At 42.1% G+C, this 21,659-nt stretch overlaps 1 protein-coding gene across 1 annotated transcript in view; it reads left to right on the forward strand.

Annotated features, from left to right (window-relative positions):
- The window catches only part of GALNT17 (polypeptide N-acetylgalactosaminyltransferase 17), a 387,132-nt gene that overhangs the window by 349,142 nt on the left and 16,331 nt on the right, over positions 1-21,659 (forward strand). The window contains exons 7-9 of the mRNA XM_032216602.1: positions 2,083-2,268; positions 10,737-10,874; positions 16,001-16,096. Coding sequence (XP_032072493.1) covers positions 2,083-2,268; positions 10,737-10,874; positions 16,001-16,096 — 420 coding nt within the window. The remainder of the gene's footprint in view (positions 1-2,082; positions 2,269-10,736; positions 10,875-16,000; positions 16,097-21,659) is intronic.

Here is a 21,659-nt window from a genome sequence, read left to right on the forward strand (position 1 = left end):
CCGCATGCATGGTGAAGTTGGGCTGGGGTAATGGCTGGCATGCCCGCAGAGAGGACACTGCATGACACCTATGCCACGCCTGCCATAGCTTCGACATCATGGCTCTAGAAAATTATTATTTGCAGACCAACAGCATGCCCTTCTATCGAGACACTTAGGACCAAAACTGATGTGCGCAACATGGATGGCTGAGCTCCCAATGTACAGCTGATCTGTCAGCCTCTGTTTCGCTATTTGCTTTCGGCTGCCATTGAAACAGGGAGGGGGGCTGGTATTTTGGAGGGGAAGTTTTAAGTACAGGAAAGATTGTAAAAAGGGAGTTTTGTTCTCACCATCTACTGCGCATGCTGGAGATAGTGCTTGGTGTTGGTCAAGGCCAACCATCCTGCATACTAACCTGATGATGCTCCTTGAAGATGGAACTCACATGACATCTAAGGGATTTGCTGATTGGACAGTGGGACAGGGTTACCAAGGGGAGGGGGTTTGGTCACATATTGATATGTATGATTTTGCGCGCTTTTTCCTCAGATCTTGCTTTGCTTAGCTGCTATATTTTCATAACCAGTAAAAGTACTCTTAATTCTGCAAAATGGAGTTAAGTGGTTTCTTTCTTAGTTGCTGAGGGAGGCTGGCTTGACATGATCTCAAGCTGAGTTTAGACTTGGTTATTGGCAATGCTGCTTAATAGAGAGCATCCCATCCAGTGTTCCACCGTGATAGTTTGGTATTCAACAGTGCTGTAATTGGTCCCCATGCCACATAACATCCAACTCTTCCCTTGAATCTCAATGTTGAAGGTGGAAAGCAGACACTTGGAACTTCTTTGGGTTGGGCTTCAAGTGGTTGATGGTACAATGTCATCCTAATTCCTCAAGTTCTACCAGAGTTCCCCAGCTATTCATCAAAAGCTGATCCTGGTGCAGCCACTGCTGTGCTGCAGGTGAATAGTTGTGCATTGTTGGGGATACAGCATTCTATAAGAATGTTGATCATTCTTATAGATTTAATACAATGTTGGAGACAATACGCTACCTTTAGGCACCCCATTCCTCTGCTCCTTCTGGTTTCTAGTCCAGTGTCTTAACACATTTGATGTTTTTTCCCCTTCTTCACTTTTTAAATTTTTAAATAATTTTAATGCACTGTATTTCTCTACTACATTGTTGCATTGGTTTTACTTGTTCAATATAGTCCTTGATAAATTTATTGGGGGAAATAAACCAATGCAAGTACAAAAGAATAGAGCTCAGATAGGAAATCACCATATATATTTCTCCTTTTTGTGCCACCGTGTCTTGTTGGATACACCTTGTTTAATGCAAATCTTCCAGATGTCCTAAGGCAGCTGTTGGCAACCTTAAACACCCAAAGATCCGCAAAGGTGCTAACCAGAAGCCCCCCATTCAATTCTGGAGCCAACCGGAAGTCCGGTTCCCTCAGCATAGAGTCTCCTTCTAGCACAGCATCTTTTCTCCTTTACCTGTCCTAACCGAAAGCCCTATCAATTGTGGAGCCGTCCGGCGACAGGGAGCTGCAGCAGAGGGACGAAAGACCCACATGCGGCTCCAGAGCCATGGGTTGCTGACCCCTGTCCTAGGGCAGGGGTGTCAAACTCGATTTCACAGAGGGTTGCATCAGAGTTCTATTTGACCTTGGGGGGGAGAGGGCATGGCCAGCTGCAATGGCATTCTGCAGCCCTCTGCCAGCAAAAATGGAGAGTGGGGGGACCATATGCAGCCCCCTCCCATCTCTGTTTTTGGTTGTGAGGCCTTCTGTAGCCCTCTGCCAGTGAAAATGGGGCCCAGGGAGGCTGCACACGCCCCTCCCAACCTCCGTTTTCACTGTGGGCCGGTACTTTGCTGTTTCCAGGGCAGCCCTGCGGGCCAGATATAAGCACCCCATAGGTCGTGTCCAGCCCACGGGCCTTGAGTTTGACACCCTGTCATAGGGAAATAAAATGGATCTGAAAGGTAGCACCTTGGAGGATAGTGACGGAGATTAGGATGTGTGTGAAGATGGATTGTTTCCAGTTACTGACTTTCTGTTGTTGTCTTTTCTCCCTTGTTGCAATCTTCCCAGGTATGGCTGTGTGGTGGCAGCATGGAGGTTCTCCCTTGCTCTCGAGTGGCCCACATTGAGCGCAAGAAAAAGCCGTACAACAATAACATTGGCTTCTACACCAAGAGGAATGCACTGCGGGTGGCCGAGGTCTGGATGGATGATTACAAGTCCCATGTATACATCGCATGGAACCTGCCATTGGAGGTGAGTCAATATACCATATTTTTCAGACTATAAGATGCACTGGAGTATAAGACACACCAAGATTTTGAAGAGGTAAATTTTAAAAAAAGTTTTTGCATTCTGCAGAACTCCCAAACCCTCTGCATGCCTGATTTTTTTTGTGAAAAACGGGGCATGCAGTGAGTTTGAGAGGCCTGCAAAGTGCTCCTGGGGGCTGGGGGGGGGGACAAAAGCAAGCAAAAGCTGGCCTGTTTTTCACTCATTTTTGCCCTCCCCAGCCCCCAGGAGCACTTTGCAGGCCTCCCAAACCCTCTGCATGTCAATTTTTGCAAAGGGGGCAGGGTTTCGTGAGGCAAAAATGCTGTATTCAGTGTATAAGACACACCCAGATTTTCATCCTCTTTTTGGGGGGGGGTTGAAAGGTCCGTCTTATACTCTGTAAAATACGGAACTTAGGTCTCAATCATCTCCCTTTTCTCCTAATGTTCTTGATGTGAATCCGTGAGGGACTAATGCCTATAGCAGAGAATCTTTCAGCCTTCTGTTGGCATCCCATTCATACAAACACACACACACTACATAAACCACACGGTAGATCTCTCATACAAAGAGGCTAGAGAAATCTAATTCCTCCTCTTTTGAATTACTCCTGCTCCAGCTCTTCTTTTCCCCACTTATATGAGAGGGAGGAGACCTTGACCTTCTCTTCAGACATTGCTGGAACAAGTGATTTCATCACAAGTTGCCAATCTGCCTGCTTTCAACTTGTCAAATGGGGTGAAGAAAGTGTGATCTTTGCTCCAGTCAGAAAAGAAATATTTGTCCCGACCCAACTCTTAGCGCTTATGCACCAGAAGCCACTCTGATTTTTATTCCTTTCTCTTCTTTGTTTACATTCTGAATGGAAAAGGAAAAGACAAAAAGATGAGGAGGTACAGAGATGGAAGTTTCCAAACATGGTTATTATGGTGCTAAAGTAACATTGGAAGCTCCCAGATAAGGTCATAACAATGCCAGTGGTTTCATATGGACCGAATTCTAGGAACTGTGATGGGCTGGAAAATGGACCTCGGCTTAATTTCAGATTTTGCTTTTTCATTTGGAAGTACATAATTTCCACATGAACATTTTACAGGAACCTGTAGGAGATGACCAGAGGGAGCCTGAGGGCAGGGTCAAATGCATCGTTTGGAATCTACACCCCTATCAGAGACTTAAATCCTGCCCCCTTTAAGTCTATTGACTCTCATCTGGTGCCAATTCGCCTTGACGTTAGTAGATCAGATTCTTGTGTACAGGTGGCATGGAATAAACTTGCAGTACTTTTTGATCTCAATGCTGGCTCCTGGTTTCTTGCACCTGACAGAACCCACCTGAGTGCCAGTTTTCTCCCCGTTTAATTGGAAAGGTCCATTTTTGACAGAGATGAGCAATGTGACCCCACTGGCCGTAAGTGACCATTCATATAGATAAGTGACCATTCATATAGATCAGGGGTATCAAACTCAATTTCATTGAGGGCTGCATCAGGGTTGTATTTGACTTCAAGAGGCTGGGGTGGGTGTGGCTAGGGTGGGCATGGCCAGCATGACATCACTCGTATCAGGGTGGTGGCTCGAGTGCTCTGCCAGTGAAAATGGGCTCCTGGGCCCTGTTTTCGGCTGGGACAGCCTTCTGCAGGCATCTGCCAGCAAAAAATGGAGATCAGGGCAGCTGGGCGTGGCCCCCCTGAGCTTCATTTCTGCTGGAAGAGGGCTACACGAGGCTGTCCCAGCCGAAAATGGAGCCTCGGATGGCTGCGTGCAACCCTCCCAAGTTCTGCTTTTGCTGGCAGAGGCACCACAGAACAATATTTCGTTGTTTCCAAGGTAGCCGTATGCGCCAGATCAAAGTACCCCGCAGGCTGGGTGCTGCCTGCAGGCCTTGAGTTTGACACTCCTGATACAGATTCTGGAGCCCAAGCTACTTCATACCAGTGAATTTTGATGGCTGAAATTGTTTACTATCAGCCTCCCACCTAAAGAATGCTAAAATGGTTATGTCTATGGAAATTCTCAGCCATTCAGGTCATGGTTAACCCACAGATGTTTTTTCAAAAGGCAATTGGACTTCCTTTGGTGTTTTTTTTCCCTTCAAGACGTTTCACTTCATATTCAGGGAATTTGTAGGAGATGTAAGTAAAGCATATACGAGAGGAGTACTGATGAATACAAAAAAAATATATAGACAGAAACAAGGGTAAAAACGAAAAGAGTTGGAAGAGGATACCAAAAGAAAAATTTGAAATCTATCTAAATTGTGTTATAGAGGAAGGAGGCACAAAGGGGACAAAATTAAGGGTTCAGAAACAGACAGATACTTAGATAAAGAGATAAGGCCCCTAGCTAGAGAAGAGTACAGGCAAAAGCTGAATCAACAAATAACTTCTGGGGAAATCCTGCAGGTAATCAAACAATTAAGATTAGGAACAATGTAAACTGCTTAAAGTTTGTGTAATGGTAAGAAGCTGAGTTCAACGCAGAGATTTTACTGACTTTTTTTCTTCTCTTTCTTTTTTCTTTCCCCCCCTTTTTTTCTTTATTATTATTTTTTCCCCCCAACTTTCTTGGTTTTAATACATCTTAGACTGTGTTTGATAAAAAGCTATACCGTGTACGGGCTCTGGGAAGTCGGGAAGGGGGAAGGGAGGTGGGGTCATAGGGGGGAGGGGGGGAGGGGGGAAATATAGTATGTACCAGATTTTAAAGTAACATGATTGCACTTGTATACTGTTGCTTTTTTTTAATTTTAGTATAAAAATAAGAAGCTGAATATATCGATAGATAGTAGAAATACACCGAAGCGAGGAGCAGAGGGAAAGAAGAGGGAGGGGTAGAGAGGGTGGGAGAGAGGATCGGAAGGAGGGTGAGATGGAAGGGAGGGGGAGAAAGGAGTGATAGAGGGGGAGGGGAAGTAGGAGAAGGGAATGTTGGAGGGGAGAAAGGAAAGTTGGAGGGGGGAGTAAGAAAGGGTGTATGGAGGGTTGAAGTGGTATATTGGTTTTGTATTTTGGGGAGTACAAGGATGGCTGTGTTTATTGCCCAATGTTATATGGCCCCAATCATGCACAGTATATATGTGACTGTATGAAATGAAAATGAAAAAATGAAAATAAAACATTTGAATGATAAAAAAAAAAAAAGACGTTTCACTTCACATCCAAGAAGATTCTTCAGAAACTGAAGAATCTTCTTGGATGAGAAGTGAAACATCTTCAAGGAAAAACAAAGGAAGTCCAGTGGCTTTTTGAAAAAACACCTTTGGGTTTTAAATGGTTAAGTCTCTGAAAGGCTTCTTACAAATCTCTTGCTTTAAATATGCTCCCAGGATCTGCAGGCAGGCTTTAAATTGCTATTTTTCTCAACCCTCATTCCAATAACGACATTTTGAGAAATAAAACCTAAAAGCAAACAAATATATCTGAAGTGTGGTGCTTGGTTACAAGAGGAAACCCATCCATACCCCTATGATTTTCTTTCTTTTTTTTCTCAATGTAAGTAAGGAAAACTTAAATTGAATTCCAGCTCCTGAGGATTTCATGGATATGTCCGTGTTATTTTCTTGGAAACAATGTGGAACAGTGCTTCGCAATTGCCTTTTTAATGATTTCTTTTTAACCTCCCAATGTATCACCTGAAGGTCTCTCATTCTAATGCTAATAAAGTCTAACACCGTTTTCTCTTTCCAAGCTTAGTCAAAGTCATCTAGGTGCTGACTTCCATATATATTATTTTCTTAATTACGGTAGGCTAGAATATTGCCATTTTTTTTCAATTTTCCAGATATTTTCACTTTACCATCTGGGCTACAGATCTGGACTTCCTAATGTTCTCCCTCCAAGTTCTAACCAGATCTAACATTACTCAGGATTTGGTTTTTTGTTTTTTGTTTTTTGAGATTGGCTAAAGCAGGCTAGAAGGGGCGCGGTGGCTCAGTGGCTAAGATGCTGAGCTTGTCGATCAGAAAGGCAGTTTGGCAGTTCAAATCCCTATTGCCGCCAAACAGAGTGAGCTCCCGTTACTTGTTCCAGCTTCTGCCAACCTAGCAATTCGAAAGCACATAAAAAATGCAAGTAGAAAAATAGGAACCACTTTGGTGGGAAGGTAACAGTGTTCCGTGCACCTTCGACGTTTAGTCATGCCGGCCACATGACAACAGAGACATCTTTGGACAGCGCTGGCTCTTCGGCTTTGAAATGAAGATGAGCACCGCCCCCTAGAGTCGGGAATGACTAGCACATATGTGCAAGGGGAACCTTTAGCTTTTAAAGCCATCCATTGTGACATTCCTTTTCATTAAAAAAAAGCAATACTAATTTAATTATCAGGTTGATAGCGAAGTGGGGAGAGTTTTACTAGTGAAGATACATCATCAATACAGAAGCCAATTGTTTATTCAGCCTTGTTAGAAATGAGATCTTGGACTTTTAATCGGGCTTAAAAACTTATTTCTTTCTTCTCTGGCACGCTTAGTTTCACTGATTTCGGTCTTTGTTTTTCTGGTTATCATCTCCTTTGGTGTGTTTTATTGATTTTTTTTTGCTTTTATCTTTGTTCTTTGCCTTGAGAGTTGTCATCTTGAAAGATAAGCTTTGTGTGTTTTTTAAGCTGCTAATCAAGCATAGGTTGAACTCAATAGAAATGAAGAAAGAAAGAAAGAAGAGAGAAGGAAAGAGAAAGAGAGAGAGACAGAGAGAAAGAGGGAGGGGGAGAAAGAAAGAAAGAAAGAAAGAAAGAAAGAAAGAAAGAAAGAAAGAAAGAAAGAAAGAAAGAAAGAAAGAAACGTGGATCCCGAATCAAATCTCCCGGACAACAGAAGCTATAATTCCAAATATTCACAAACATTCACTACCCTGAAATATATTTCTTTTCAGACTGGATAGTATGGATAGTATCAAAATTGAGAAAACCTATTTTGCTTTTTAAAATATATATATATATATATATGTGTGTGTGTGTGTGTATATATATATATATGTGTGTGTGTGTGGGTGTGTGTGTGTATGTATGTATGTATGTATGTATGTATGTATGTATGTATGTATTTAGTGTCACAACCCCTGGTATGCCCAAATATGGGAGGATGAAAGCAGTTAGCTTCCTCCCATAATTGGGGCTTACCAGGGGTTGTGACACTAAATATATACCTTCTTCCCTGGCTTCAGCTGATAAGGAGGAGACCTGTGGCATAATGGCTAAGACGTTTGCCTAAGATACAGCACAGGTTCGAATCCCAGTAAGGGTATGGCTAGCTGATGAGAGCTAAATAGCTTGAAATAGATCTATACTAGTCTCCCTTTATTTATTTATCAGCACAAATAAAACACACACACACACACACACACACACACACACACACACACACACACACACACACACACATATATATATATATATATATATATATATATATATATATATATATATGAACCCAATGTCTCAGAAATGTGTTAAAGGTAATTGTGATTGAAAAATAGAAAATTATAACTGGGACTTTCAGCTAAATGTGGAAAAACTCCTTAACCAACTTTTGCCCTTTATAAGGGATTTTTAAAACTTTCTCCACCCCATCAAGTGTTTAATTACTTCTTTCCATAGTATTTCTCATTGTATGAGATGGCCCAGTCTCTGTTGTTCACATTTTAGTCCTCCAAAAATTTCCGAGTTTTTCTTTTCCCTTTTCAGATTTTTCCCCCCTTGCACTTATGAAATATGAGATTTCCATAAACATTTAGATAGATGGTGTTGTTTGGGGCTGCAAATTCATTCCATGGCATTCGTTTCTGAACACTGGCAGTAGAAAGAATGAAAATGCAATTTATGGGAGCATAATAGTTTGGTCTCACGTCAGTCATCTCCCTTAACAATAGTAACTACCACAACAATTAAAAAATATCAACGGCAAAAGCTTCCATGAATATTGACTTCCACTGCCTATCAGGGCTTCAGTCAATCAAGATTTTCGCATAACTCTTCAGCATTTCTGTTAGATAGAGAAGAGGTAGGCTATTTTAAATACCCTTAATTAAAGGGTACGTTTTGCCCCAAGCATACCATAATTTTGTGTGCAAGGTAGAATCTCTACTCTAATCTTTCAAGCCAACATCTGGTTGCCCAGATCACAGCTAGTAGGAGGAATTTGCAGTCTCCAACATTCTTCAGAAGCAAAGATTGCTTGCAAAGATAGACAGATATAGAAGGATGCGGTGATGGCATTGATATAAATTTAGTTAGAGTTCTCTTTCTTCTTTCTTATCGTTTGTCTTCATGACTTCCTAATCCTTTTCTCTGCTTTGCCTAACTTTGCTTACTTTGAAAAAATAGCATGATCGGTATGCATATATGTATGAAAATAGTGATCATGATGATGACGATGAGGGCATTGAAGGTGACAATGATGACGATGACAGGTTGGAGACACAAACTCTCATTAAAGAACAAGCTAACCAGGCTTCTTAAAATTATAAATGTAACATTCTGGATATCTCATTAAATCAGCAGATATTAATGCTGAGAAGGTTACCTTTTTATATGTCCCAAGCCTGCATTCCAGAAAAAGGTGGCTTTCAGAGATTGGAATCATAACCTCTTCTGACCATAGGACTAAGTTGCTTTGAGTTATCCCAAGTTCCAGAAAAAATCAGAGCAGACTTTTCCTTTGATTTGAAAATCAAAAGGTAGTGTGCTGATTTCAGAATGTTTCATCTATTACCATTCATAAAGATTTCAGGAAAACATTTTGCTACTCTTAGTTGGAGATGATGGGGTTTGAACGTCTAGATCACGGGTGTCAAACTTGCTGCATCACGTTACCGTTACATGACATTTTGCAACATTTTTCCCATTCACGGAGCTGGGGTGGGCGTGGCCTGCGCATGGTGCATCCAGCCCACAGGCTGCCATTTTGACACCCCCGTTCTAGATATAAAGCAGAGGCTTTGCCAATGAATTATACTCCATATCCTTAGCTGTATTGGTAGGAGCGCAGTGGCTCACATGGTTAGAATGCTGAGTTGACAATCAGCAAGCCCATGTTTGAGACTCGAGTACTGCTGTGTGGTAGGGTGAGTTCCTATCATTTCCTCCTGCTCCTGCTGACCTAGCAGTTCAAAGGTATGCAAATGCGAGCAGATAAATGGGTACCATTTTGGTGGGCTTATTAATAGGGGTGTGAAAGGAGTCCCCAACTGGGCATCCCCCAGGCAATGGTGATGTCACCAGTTAATCCTTTCAACCTGGAAGTTCCTCGTTGCATCTTCTGACACCAATATGACAACGACCATGACAAGCTGTATTGGCTGGGATGAATGGGAATTTAATACCGGGGGTGATTTTTAGGCCAAAGATTACTCACACTTTATAAAGAGGCTGTTGGGCTGCCTAACTCCAGATGTATTGCCAAACTTGTTGTACGTTTCTTAGGAATTTCCTATGTGAAAAGAAGAGAGAGACCTCAAGGCAGAGGTGGTATTCAGCAGGTTCTGATTAGTTCTGGAGAACTGATAGCGGAAATTTTGAGTAGTTTGGAGAACCGGTAATTACCACCTCTGACTGGTCCCGCTCCAATCTATTCTCTGCCTCCAAATCCCAGCTGATTGAGAGGGAATGGGGATTATGCAATAACCTTCCCCTGGAGTGGGGTGGGAATGGAGATTTTACACTGTCCTAGCAGTTTGACTTATATACCGCTTCATAGGGCTTTCAGCCCTCTCTAAGCGGTTTACAGAGTCAGCATATTGCCCCCACAGTCTGGGTCCTCATTTTACCCACCTCGGAAGGATGGAAGGCTGAGTCAACCTTGAGCCGGTGAGATTTGAACTGCCAAACTGCAACTAACAGTCAGCTGAAGTGGCTGCAGTACTGCACTCTAACCACTGTGCCACCTCGGCTCTTCCCCTGCCACGCCCACCAAGCCACGCCATGCCCACCAAGCAACGCCCACAGAACTGGTAATAAAAAAAATTGAATCCCACCACTGCCTCAAGGGTGACATCATAAGCTATGTGTCATGCCTGCAAGCGATCTTTTCTTTTTGGACATCAGGCTTGGCACACTTTCTACTGTGGGAAAATGGGAGGGGGGATTATTTGGAATTGGGTGATATGCAGCCATAATAACATTCTTCTTAGAAACTCAAGGTCATCTTTTGTCTCTGCACCTGGCCGGAACTGGATGGGTAGAATCTGTCACCGTGGCAGTGGAAGATTGGACAATGTGATGGATTTGAGGGTGTTGGGGCAGGATCTTGAACTTTCAACTGAGTGGGAAAACCTGGAAGCTTCCAGATTCGGGTTTTCCCAGATGTGCCAACATGGCTCTTTTAATAAATTGCAACTTTGAGGAACTGCTTGCCTTAGAATGTGATTTGTTTGAGGATGCTATTTGTAACCCTGACATTCAGAGCATAGCAACAAGGGAAAGTGATGATGTAACCATATACCTGTCTTTCAGAACCCAGGAATTGATATCGGGGATGTTTCGGAGCGAAAAGCATTAAGAAAAAGTTTGAAATGCAAGAGTTTCCAGTGGTACCTGGATCACGTTTACCCAGAAATGAGAAGATACAATAACACCATTGCCTATGGAGAGGTAATTAAGAAGGAACTTACCACATGGAATATGTAGGGATTGACTGTGAATTTAGAGTACATTTTATGTCTCTCCTCCAACCATTTTCTAATGAGATCTGCAGGGAGTAGCTAGAATCAGCCAGTTTTACTCCAAACTGGAATTGAAACTCCTTCAGCCAACCCCAATGGCTATCCAATGTAATTCTTGCCTTCAGAACAGAAGATCACAAATATCTCTGGAATCAGTTTCATTTCGTCATGTTCCATTTAATCCAGAATAGTCTACACCAGGAGAGTTAGTATCTTTCAGGGGGTTTGGGGAGCTCAGTTACTATTCTTCTTGAATATTGTCTTTGTTGGTTATCAGTTGCAGTAGATGCCATCAAGATTTGCACCATTGCTGTACACTTCAGCTTTCTACTTGAGAAACTTTCGTGACTCTTTATCAAGATGATGTCATTTCTTAACGTTAGTTATCATAGCCAGAACTGATAGGACTTATAGATTAATCACATCTGGTGGGTCCTGGTGTAGGCACCCCCCAAGCTAAATCTGAATTGGTTTTAGATAATAGGGACTAGGTGCCATCTATTTCTAATCTCAGTTCAATTTGGATGGCCTTGTCAACTCGCCCAATGAAATAGCACAGCAGCAAAAGACAGACACACATTCCAGACTTATCTCTCTTAAGGATTTATTTATTTATTTATTTATTTATTTATTTATTTATTTATTTATTTATTTATTTATTTATTTATTTATTTATTTATTTATTATTTATTTATTTATTTATTATTTATTTATTTATTTATTAGACTTCTATACCGCTTAATAGGGCTTTCAGCCCTCTCTAAGCGGTTTACAAATTTTTTAGCAAATTGAGTCAGCAACTTGCCCCCACAGTCTGGGTCCTCATTTCACCCACCTCGGAAGGATGGAAGGCTGAGTCGACCTTAAGCCGGTGAGATTTGAACCGCTGAACTGCAGATCACAGTCAGCTGAACTGGCCTGCAGTACTGCACCCTAACCACTGCGTCACCTTGGCTCTTTATCCCAGGTTACCCACAGCAGCCGGAGGAAGGCCGTGAAAGTGCTCCATTGGAGAATGTGATTTGTGATACACCCTGGGGGGGGAGGGGAAAACAGGGTCATAATTGGGCTGTAAATTATGTGGGGGTCAGAGCTGGCTTCACTTGGGTACCTGCCGACATGTTGCTTCTAATAAATAACTGGATTTCTTTTGAAGCTTGGCTCTCATCTGTGGGAACCCTGACAGCCCTGCTTGATTTGATTTAACCACCCAAATTGATTTGGAAATCTAATTGATTTCAACTGTCAGTCCATTTGGAAAATTGTTTTGATTCTTCATTCAAGCAAGTGATTTTCAAATTGTTTTTTGAGCTTGGCAACTTCTTTACCACCAGCCATGGTCATTATGGCTGCAATAGAATGAGCCCTAAGCAATTTCCCAGCTGGGCTAATTGTGATCCTTTTTTTTTTTCAATGGAAAGATTAAAGCTGGGGTCCTTTGCTTGCAAAACACATTTCTTACGTGCATAGTAAGGTCCTCCTTATTGTGAACGTGGACCACCAATGTAACAATTGCATTTGAGGCTCTCTCTTTGAAGAAACGGCTCAAAATAGGTGGCCATCTACCATCTCATTGTTATCAAATCAAAGTGGTGGTAGCATCTGATAGCCTTACCCTGGTCCCTGTTCTGCCTCTCTAAATAATGTCAGTCATTGGACCTGATGAGGAGAGAACATTCTCCTTTGCCAGAAATTGAGTGGAGAGAAATTAGTTGTAGAATTCACAAAAAAATAAAACAAAAAAACAGTTGGCTATAAGTGCACTTTGATTCCTGATCCATTCTACTTTATGATGAATCACATCAGGTATGAAATGTGTGTTATATTTTTTCTGCCCTAATTATAGAAGGATGAGTGGATGTCTTCTGTTGTTTCTTTCCTATTTCTTGTATTTGTTTAGTCTTCCAATCCTCTGGATTCTCATTTGATTAGGAAGGCTTTATGCCCTTTATTGATTTGCAATATTCATCAGGCTATATGTCTTGTCAACTGTTAACATTAGTTTCATAGCCAAGGCTGAAGGGAATAGAATAGAACAGAACAGAACAAAATAGAATAGAATAACAGATTGGAAGGGACCTTGGTGGTCTTCTAATCCAACCACCTACTTAGGCAGGAAACCCTACACCACTTCAGACAAATGGTTATCCAATATCTTCTTAAAAACCTTCAGTGTTGGAGCATTCACAACTTCTGGAGGCAAGTTGTTCCACTCATTAATTGTTCTGTCAAGAATGTTCTCCTTAGTTCTAAGTTGCTTCTCTCCTTGATTACTTTCCACCCATTGCTTCTTGTCCTACCCTCAGGTACTTTGAATTATAGACCAATCACATCTGGTGGGACATGAGTTTCCCATTCCTGGTCTACTATTGGTTTTAGGCAGCATGATCTGAATTGGCTTTAGATGTATGGATAGGGTGCTGCCTAATTCTAATCTCAATTCAGGTTGGATGGCCTGGTTGATTTGATTTAAGCATTCAAATTGATTTGCCAATCTAAATGATTCCAGCTCTCAGTCCATTTGGAAAGTTGCTTTGATTCTTCTTCATTCAACCAAGTGATTTTCACATTGAATTTCCAAATTTAGGTTTTACGCAATTCTACTTTAAACAGTCACTTCCTAAATTTAGTTATATAGAGCTTTGGTGACCAGGATGATTAGAGGACTGGAGACTAAAACATATGGAGAACAGTTACAGGAAGGAACTGGGCATGGCTAGTCTAGTCTAGTGAAGAGAAGGACCAGGGGAGACATGATAGCAGTCTTCCAGTATTTGAGGGGCTACCACAGAGAGGAAGGGATCATTTTCCAAGGCACCTGAAGGCTAGACAAGGAATAATGGATGGAAATTGATCAAGGAGAGATTCAACCTGGAAATAAGGAGAAATTTTCTGACAGTGAGAACAATCAACCAATGGAGCAGAAGTTGCCTCCAAATGTTGTGGGAGCTTCATCCCTTGAGACTTTCAAGAAGAGGTTGGACTGCCATTTGTCAGAAATGATGTCGGGTCTCCTGCTTGAGTAGGGGATTGGACTGGATGACCTACAAGGTCCCTACCAATTCTGTTACTCTGTTAATATATTTTAATAGGCGAAACAGCTCTAGGAAACAACTGTTGGAATGGAATGGAATGGAATGGAATAAGTTTATTTATAGGCCGCCCTTTTCCCTGAGGGGACTCAGGGCGGCTAACAACTTATATGGGAGGGGATACAAACAGTAACATATAACATAACATGTAATTAAAAGAATACACAACATTCATTCAGCATTCGGGTGGGGGCGAATCAAATCTTTACCCCCAGGCCTGACGGGATAGCCAGCTCTTGAGGGCTGCGCGGAAGGTCTGAAGGGTGGTGAGGGTACGAATCTCCACGGGGAGATCGTTCCAAAGGGTCGGAGCTGCTACTGAAAAGGCTCTCCTCCGCGTAGTGGCCAGCCAGCACTGGCTGGCAGATGGCACTCGGAGGAGGCCTAATCTATGAGATCTGATAGGTCTCGAAAGTAAAAGTAAGTTATGGGTGGGCTATCTTAATAGTGTTGGTGATGGACATTCACAATGTTCTCCTTAATTGAAAACTCCTGCCTTTTCTGTATATGAACAGGGCAGGTATCTCCACTTCTTCAATGTGCAGTGGAAAGCCATTGCATAGCAGCATCTGGGAAGTTTGCAGAAGCCCTCACTTGCTGGCCATTGGCTTGACAAGCTGGCAGAGGGCCTAAGGCTGTGATGGTGAACCTATGGCCCACATGCCACAGGTGGCATGAGGAGCCATATTTGCTGGCACATGAGCCATTAGCTCCGGCGCACATGTGCATAACCAGCCAGCTGTTTTTGCCTGGGGATGGTGAAAACTCCCACACTGCATGGGAGGGGGGATGTTGTGCATGCATACGCGGGAGTCACACGTGCATGCACAAGTGGATGGGGCGCATTGAATTGGGGTGTGGACACGCGGGCATAATTTTGGCACCCCTTTACAAAAAGATTCCCCATCCCTGGCCTAAGGAAACAGACAGAAATAATTCACCCGTAATTCATTTTCAATTGCTAGTCTATTCCGGACCAAACCAATCACTTATGAATGAACATTCGGCTATTTCTTTACAGTATATCAAGTTTCCATTCTACCTAGAGAAGGAGGAAGATGAGGATGAGGTATTAGGTTTTACCATTTCAGAAAGAGAAAAAAAATCATTTTTAATCTCCCATCACTTCTTTAAAAAGATAAATGTTTGGCAGAGAGGAGAAAAAAATGCTAGGAGAGAAAACGAGAAAGATTCCTAGGAGACTCTTCCTGTAAAGATAACAATAATGTATTTCTTTCTATTACCTGTGTATCAGGGTAGATAATTCTTGATATCTGGTGGATACATTAATAGTAATTTGGGGGGAGGAAAGCCCACAGTAAGTTTGGCTATGATAAAGAATGGATTAAATATGTTACTCTTAATGTTAGTCCAGCTTTGTTTGACCTGGGATTCTTTCCATTGCTACTTTTGTAAACAGTGTGGATTATATTTTAGGACAGTGGGAATTGATTTTCAGACTGCATGTGTCCCCACTCCCCTCCCCAGCCTGATCCCCATTGTTGTGTCGGTCTTTGGTTTTAAGTACCGTCTGTGTGATGTAAATTAGTGTTGTTTGTTTTACATCACACAGACACTACTTACATCACACAGGTGGTACTTAAACCATCACAACAGCCAATCCACAATCAAACCATGACTCAGAAGTAACAAACAACATTCAGACAAATTTGCATCTCATAAAAAGGTATTTAAAGGCCCGTGTTCTGGCAGACAAGCATAATTCAAGGCTCACTGACAATATCTCCTCGCATGATGATGAAATGTTTGCAACCAAATTGCCAAGCTTGGCGCTCAAACCAGCAGCCCAGCTACCAATGCAAACTACTAATATTCGAACACATCTCAAATCAATAAATCTTCTGGGAATTATAAAATATTTGTGAGAAAGCACTTGTCAAAATGTCTTTATCTTAGCCTTGCAAAAACTCATTCTGTTTTGGTTTTTGGTTTTTTTTTACAGCTGAGGAACAACAAGATAAAAGATGTCTGCCTTGATCAAGGGCCACAGGAAAATCACACAGCGATCCTCTACCCATGCCATGGCTGGGGGCCACAGGTTAGAATTCAACTTGGTTATCGTGGTGTGGTTTCAACAAAGATGCTGCAAAAGTAATGTACTAATTGTACATTAGTAATTGTACTAATGTACTAGTGAAGAAGCCCTAGTAAATTCTGCGCTGAGCAGGAAGTTGGACTAGTTGACTTCTAAAATATAGACAAACCTAGGGATCTAGGGATCAATAAATTCAGAATTACCAAAATGGAAGGTAGCAATAGTACTTAGACTTATATACTACCCCATAGTGCGTTATAGCACTCTCTATGCAGTTTACAATGGACGTGGTAGCTCAGTGACTAAGATGCAGAGCTTTTCGAGCAGAAAGGTTGGCAGTTCGACGGTTCAAATCCCTAGTGCCGTGTAACGGAGTGAGCTCCCATTACTTGTCCCAGTTTCTGCCAACCTAGCAGTTTGAAAGCATGTAAAAATGCAAGTAGAAAAATAGGGACCACCTTTGGTGGGAAGGTAAGAGCGTTCCATGTAGCTTCAGCATTTAGTCATGCCAGCCACATGACCATGGAGATGTCTTCGGACAGCACTGGCTCTTCGGCTTTGAAACAGAGCTGAGCATCGCCCCCTAGAGTTGGGAACAACTATCACATATGTGTGAGGGGAACCTTTACCTTTATGCAGTTTACAGAGTCAGCATATTGCCCCCAACAATCTGGGTCCTCATTTTACCAAAGGAAGGGTGGAAGGTTGAATCAATCTCGAGCGGTCCGGATCGAACTCCTGACTATGGGCAGGCTATGGCAGAGTTAGCCTGTAATACTGCATTCTAACCACTGCGCCACCGCAGATCTTAAGGATGAGTACATTAAGTATATTTCAGATTCAGCCTTTAACGTTATAGCATGTCAGCTTCCTTTTCATTGTATTTAAATAACAAAAAATTAGAAGTAGACTGGGGAAAGGGAAATGGTGGGTATCGAAGGATGCAACCATGGACATAATCTCCAGACAAGAACCTGGAGAATTGGGATCAGTAACTCGATCTCCTTCAATGGAATAAGGAAAGTGTTCCTTTTTGATATGGGGTTTGTGCATCCCTTTCAAGGATGTTTTTGGGAAAGAAGCATCTCCGTTTATGGAGCTCTTTCCTGTTTGACATTCAGGAATGTCAAAAGTATTTCTGCGTTTGCACTTCTATCTCCAAGGGGCTGTTTTGTTTTCTCTCTCTTTCCCCCAAAGGGCAACTACTGTGTAGTTTCTACACGTGAATACAGCTTGTGTTCTGCTCTTTTTCTTTCTTCATGTGGCAGATCCTTTGCCTGGTGACTTTTCTAAAGTGAAATTCTTCCATAAATGTGTTATAGTTATGTAGGTCTTTCATACGGGAATTATTATTCCAAGAATTGCTTCCCCCCCACACACACACACCAGGACCCTTCAGAGTGACAGCCGGCTGCTGTTTTGGGAGGACCTTGGGGAAAGAAATGGCAAGGATAGTTTAGCAGACACCACAATTTGCTCCAATAGAGGTTTTTCCAGTCATCCTTTCAGGATAGCCCCATGTAGCGTACATAGCAGTGGTGGGTTTCAAATTTTTTTAGAACCTCTTCTGTAGGTGTGGCCTGCTTTGTGGGCGTGGCTTGCTGGCCCTGTGACTGGGTGTGAGTGGCTTGCCAGGCAGATGACTGGATGGGCATGGCCAACTTGTAAAATGTGGTGAAACTCACTTAACAACGCTCTTGCTTAGCAACCAAAATGTTGGCTCAAAAACTCTGGCATTTGAAGCATACAAGTCTTAAAGCTGTCAAATTACAAGACCCTTGCATCCCTAAACCTTTAGGTTAAAAAACCCAGGGGTGTTCAAACTTGACAGCTCCAGAATTCCTCCCCTCACTATTCATTTTGATGATGTGCGGACGGGCAGGGGGAGGGAGCTGAAACCGGTTCTAAACGGCACTGTAGATTTGTGGAACCTCTTCTATAGAAGAGGTTAGAACTGGCAGGAACCCACCCTTGGTACATAGTATCAGTTATGAAAATCTTCCCAGTCCAGCACCATAGGGAGCACTGATGGATGAGATGTAATTTGCAAAGGGGCTGTCAACCAGCTCTTTTAATCCCTCACAAGTCTTCTTCTTCCTCTGGTTCCTTAATGAACAGAGCTTGGAAATAATGGAAGACTGGAAGACAGGTAGCCTTCCAATTATGGCCATTGATTGATTTGAAGTTACAATGGCACTGGAAAAAAAAAGACTAACAACTGGTTCTTGCACTCAGGACCATCACAGCATCTGCACAGTCATGTGATTAAATTCAGGCCCTTGGCAAGCAGCACGTATTTATGATGGTTGCAGCATCCTTGCGTCTTGCAATTGCCAACCTTCTCAGACAGCTTCTGACAAGTTAGTGGGAGAACCAGATTTCCTTAACAACTGCATATTTCATTTAACATCTGCAGTGATTTGCTTCACAACTCTGGCAAAAAAGAAGGTTGCAAAATTGGGTGTGGCTCACTTAAGAGCCATAGCAATTCTAGTCCCGGTTGTTGTCATAAGTTGAGGAGTAGCTGTAGCTGATGAACTAGACCAGTATTTCTGAACCCCAACCAATTTAAGACGTGTGGACTTCAACATGCTGGCTGGAGAATTCTGGGTATTGAAGTCCACACATCTTAAAGTTGCTGGGGTTCAGAAATGCTGAAGTACACTAACAGCTTTCTTCAAATTTGCTTGCAAGCAAGGCTGGCAATTGCATAGCCCTGTAATTAAAAGATAAAGGTTCCCATCGCACAATGTGCTACTTGTTCCTGACTCTAGGGGGTGGTGCTCATCTCTGTTTCAAAGCCGAAGAGCCAGCACTGTTCAAAGACATCTCTGTGGTCATGTGGCTGGCATGACTAAACAGCGAAGGTGCACAGAACGCTGTGACCTTCCCACCAAAGGTCGTTCCTATTTTTCTACTTGCATTTTTACATGCTTTTGAACTGCTAGGTTGGCAGAAGCTGGGAAAAGTAATGGGAGCTCACTCCATTACGCGGCGCTAGGGATTCGAACCGCCCAACTGCCGACCTTTCTGATCAACAAGCTCACCATCTTAGCCACTGAGCCATTGCATCCCTTAGCCCTGTAATTAGAAATGTACAAAACATTGTAAGCTTGAAATGTAGCAAACTCAAAATGACTACCGTATTTTTCGGAGTATAAGATGCACCTTTCCGCCCCCCCCCCCGCAAAGAGGGTGAAAATTTGGGTGCGTCTTATACACTGAATGTAGCCCCACCCACCACCCCCAACTCTTTGGCCTCTGCCTCCCAGCAATTTACCTCTTTGCAGCAAAGGGGGGGGGGCTTGTGGAGGCTTCAATAAGCTATAGCAATCCCTGCAGCCTGTAACAGCTGATGATTGGGAGGAATTGAAAGTGAAAGTTGCTGTTTGCTCCAGGTGGCAAATTGCTGGGAGACAGATATTTTTTTTCTTGTGCTAATCAGGCTGTTTGCTTCAAGAAGGTAAGTCAACAACTATAAATACCTATAGAATGTTCAAATTATTAGACTTATTTTTTAAAGACTGCTTTATTATTATTCCAGACAACTTACCAATAAGGAAGAAGCTTTTTAAAATAAATGCTTGATTTGAAGAGGCCCCCTGCTATTCTTTTAAAAAGTGCTATTCTTTTAAATAGCATAGAATAACTATACTTCCAGAAAGCACATCAATTTTAACAGCATCTGTACAAGTATAGTCTGAAACATAACACTGCAAACTGTGTATATTGTCTGTACTGTTTGTTGCAAGGAGGTAAATTGCTGAGAGGCAGAGGCAGATATTTTCCCCTTGTTTTCCTCCCCAAAATCTAAGTGCATCTTATACTTTGGAGCATTTTATACTCTGAAAAATACAGTATTTTTAAAAAATCTCCTACCCGGAACAAGACAGTCGAGTTCTAGAGTTGTGTCCTAAATTCAAGTGAGATTAAGTATTGCAATTGTTGTTTCAAATGTTACAGTTGGGAACAAAGAAGGAAGCTCAGAATAAGTTCCAGCTCCCTTTCTTGTTATCCTGGGGTCACAAAAATAGATGAGATGATAGTCCATGCTGAGCACTGCCTATCTAATTTAAAAGCAATTTAAAACTCTAAGAAGTCTGGAAGGATCTCTCTCTGCTCAAATAAGAACACATGTTCAGGAATATTGAAATGTGTTGACTTTCGCATTTAGAATACTACTTGAAATTGAGTGATGATCACCTAAAAAGTCATTGACTCCTAACCGTTAAGGAGAAAAAATTGGAAAGTGAAGCAAATTTCATGGTTCCTTGAATCCCATTTAGGTCTTCATGAAGTATCCATGTGGTTTCAATCAATCAATCAACCAGAATAGAGTTGGAAGGGACCATGGAGCTAAGTCCAACCCCCTGCTCAAGCAGGAGACCTTATACGATTTGAGATCTTTGGATTTCTCTTTGAAAGTTTATTTGAAATACAGGTCCATGATGCTCTTTGAATTCAAAGATTCATGGTCCATGATGACATTGATCTGCTCATCTCAAGTGGACCTGCTGAAAATCTCTCCTCCTTGTGAGCTTTATAGGATCTGGAAGAGATGGAAGATCTTCTCTCTGCTGACCTTACAGTCTTCCTCAAGGTCTTGGCTGATGCCTTCCCATCTTATTTTTCAAGAGATTATTAAAAGCTTCTTTTTCCACCATGCCTTTGGCTTGATGGAATGAGTTGTGGGTATTCATCTGTACATTTGTTTGCACAAATTTGGAGGTGTTGGCATGTTGTTTTGGACTTTGCTGTACATAGCACCGAGCTGTAGGATTGGGCCAGTTATCAAATATGGTCAACAAATGTATTATTTATTTTAATTTTATTTATTTATTAATTAAAAATAAATAAATAAATAATTTTTTTATTAATAAAAAATATTATTATTTTTATAAACAACTCAAGGCGGCAAACATACATAATACTCCTTCCTCCTCTTGTTTTCCCCACAACAAACGTATGAGATGGATTGGGTTGAGAGAGAGTGACTGACCCAAGATCACCCAGATGGCTTTCATGGCTAAGACTGGATTAAAACTGATCATCTCCTGGTTTCTATTCTGGTGCCTTAACCACTACACTAGGGATGTCCAATCTTGGCAACTTTAAGACGTGTGGACTTCATCTCCTAGAATTCCCCAGCCAGCATAGTTGGCTGAGGAATTCTGGAAGTTGCAGTCCACAGGTCAACTGTGTCTTTTCCTAGCATCACATGGCTGCTTTCCACAGCTTCAGGACAGGTCAGTAAGAAGATGCACTAGAAGACCTTCAAGTTCCCTTCCATCCAGAGGTGGTATTCAGCAGGTTCTGATCAGTTCTGGAGAACTGATACCAGAAAATTTGAGTAGTTCGGAGAACCAGTAAATATCACCTCTGACTAGCCCCGCCCCCATCTATTCTCTGCCTCCTGAGTCCCAGCTGATCGGGAGGAAATGGGGATTTTGCAGTAACCTTCCCCTGGAACAGGGAGGGAATGGAGATTTTGCAGTATCTTTCCCCTGGAGTGGGGAGGGAATGGAGATTTTACAGTATCCTTCCCTTGGAGTGGAGATGGAATTGA

The sequence above is a fragment of the Thamnophis elegans genome, chromosome 4 (assembly GCF_009769535.1).
Source record: "Thamnophis elegans isolate rThaEle1 chromosome 4, rThaEle1.pri, whole genome shotgun sequence".
Taxonomy (NCBI): domain Eukaryota; kingdom Metazoa; phylum Chordata; class Lepidosauria; order Squamata; family Colubridae; genus Thamnophis; species Thamnophis elegans.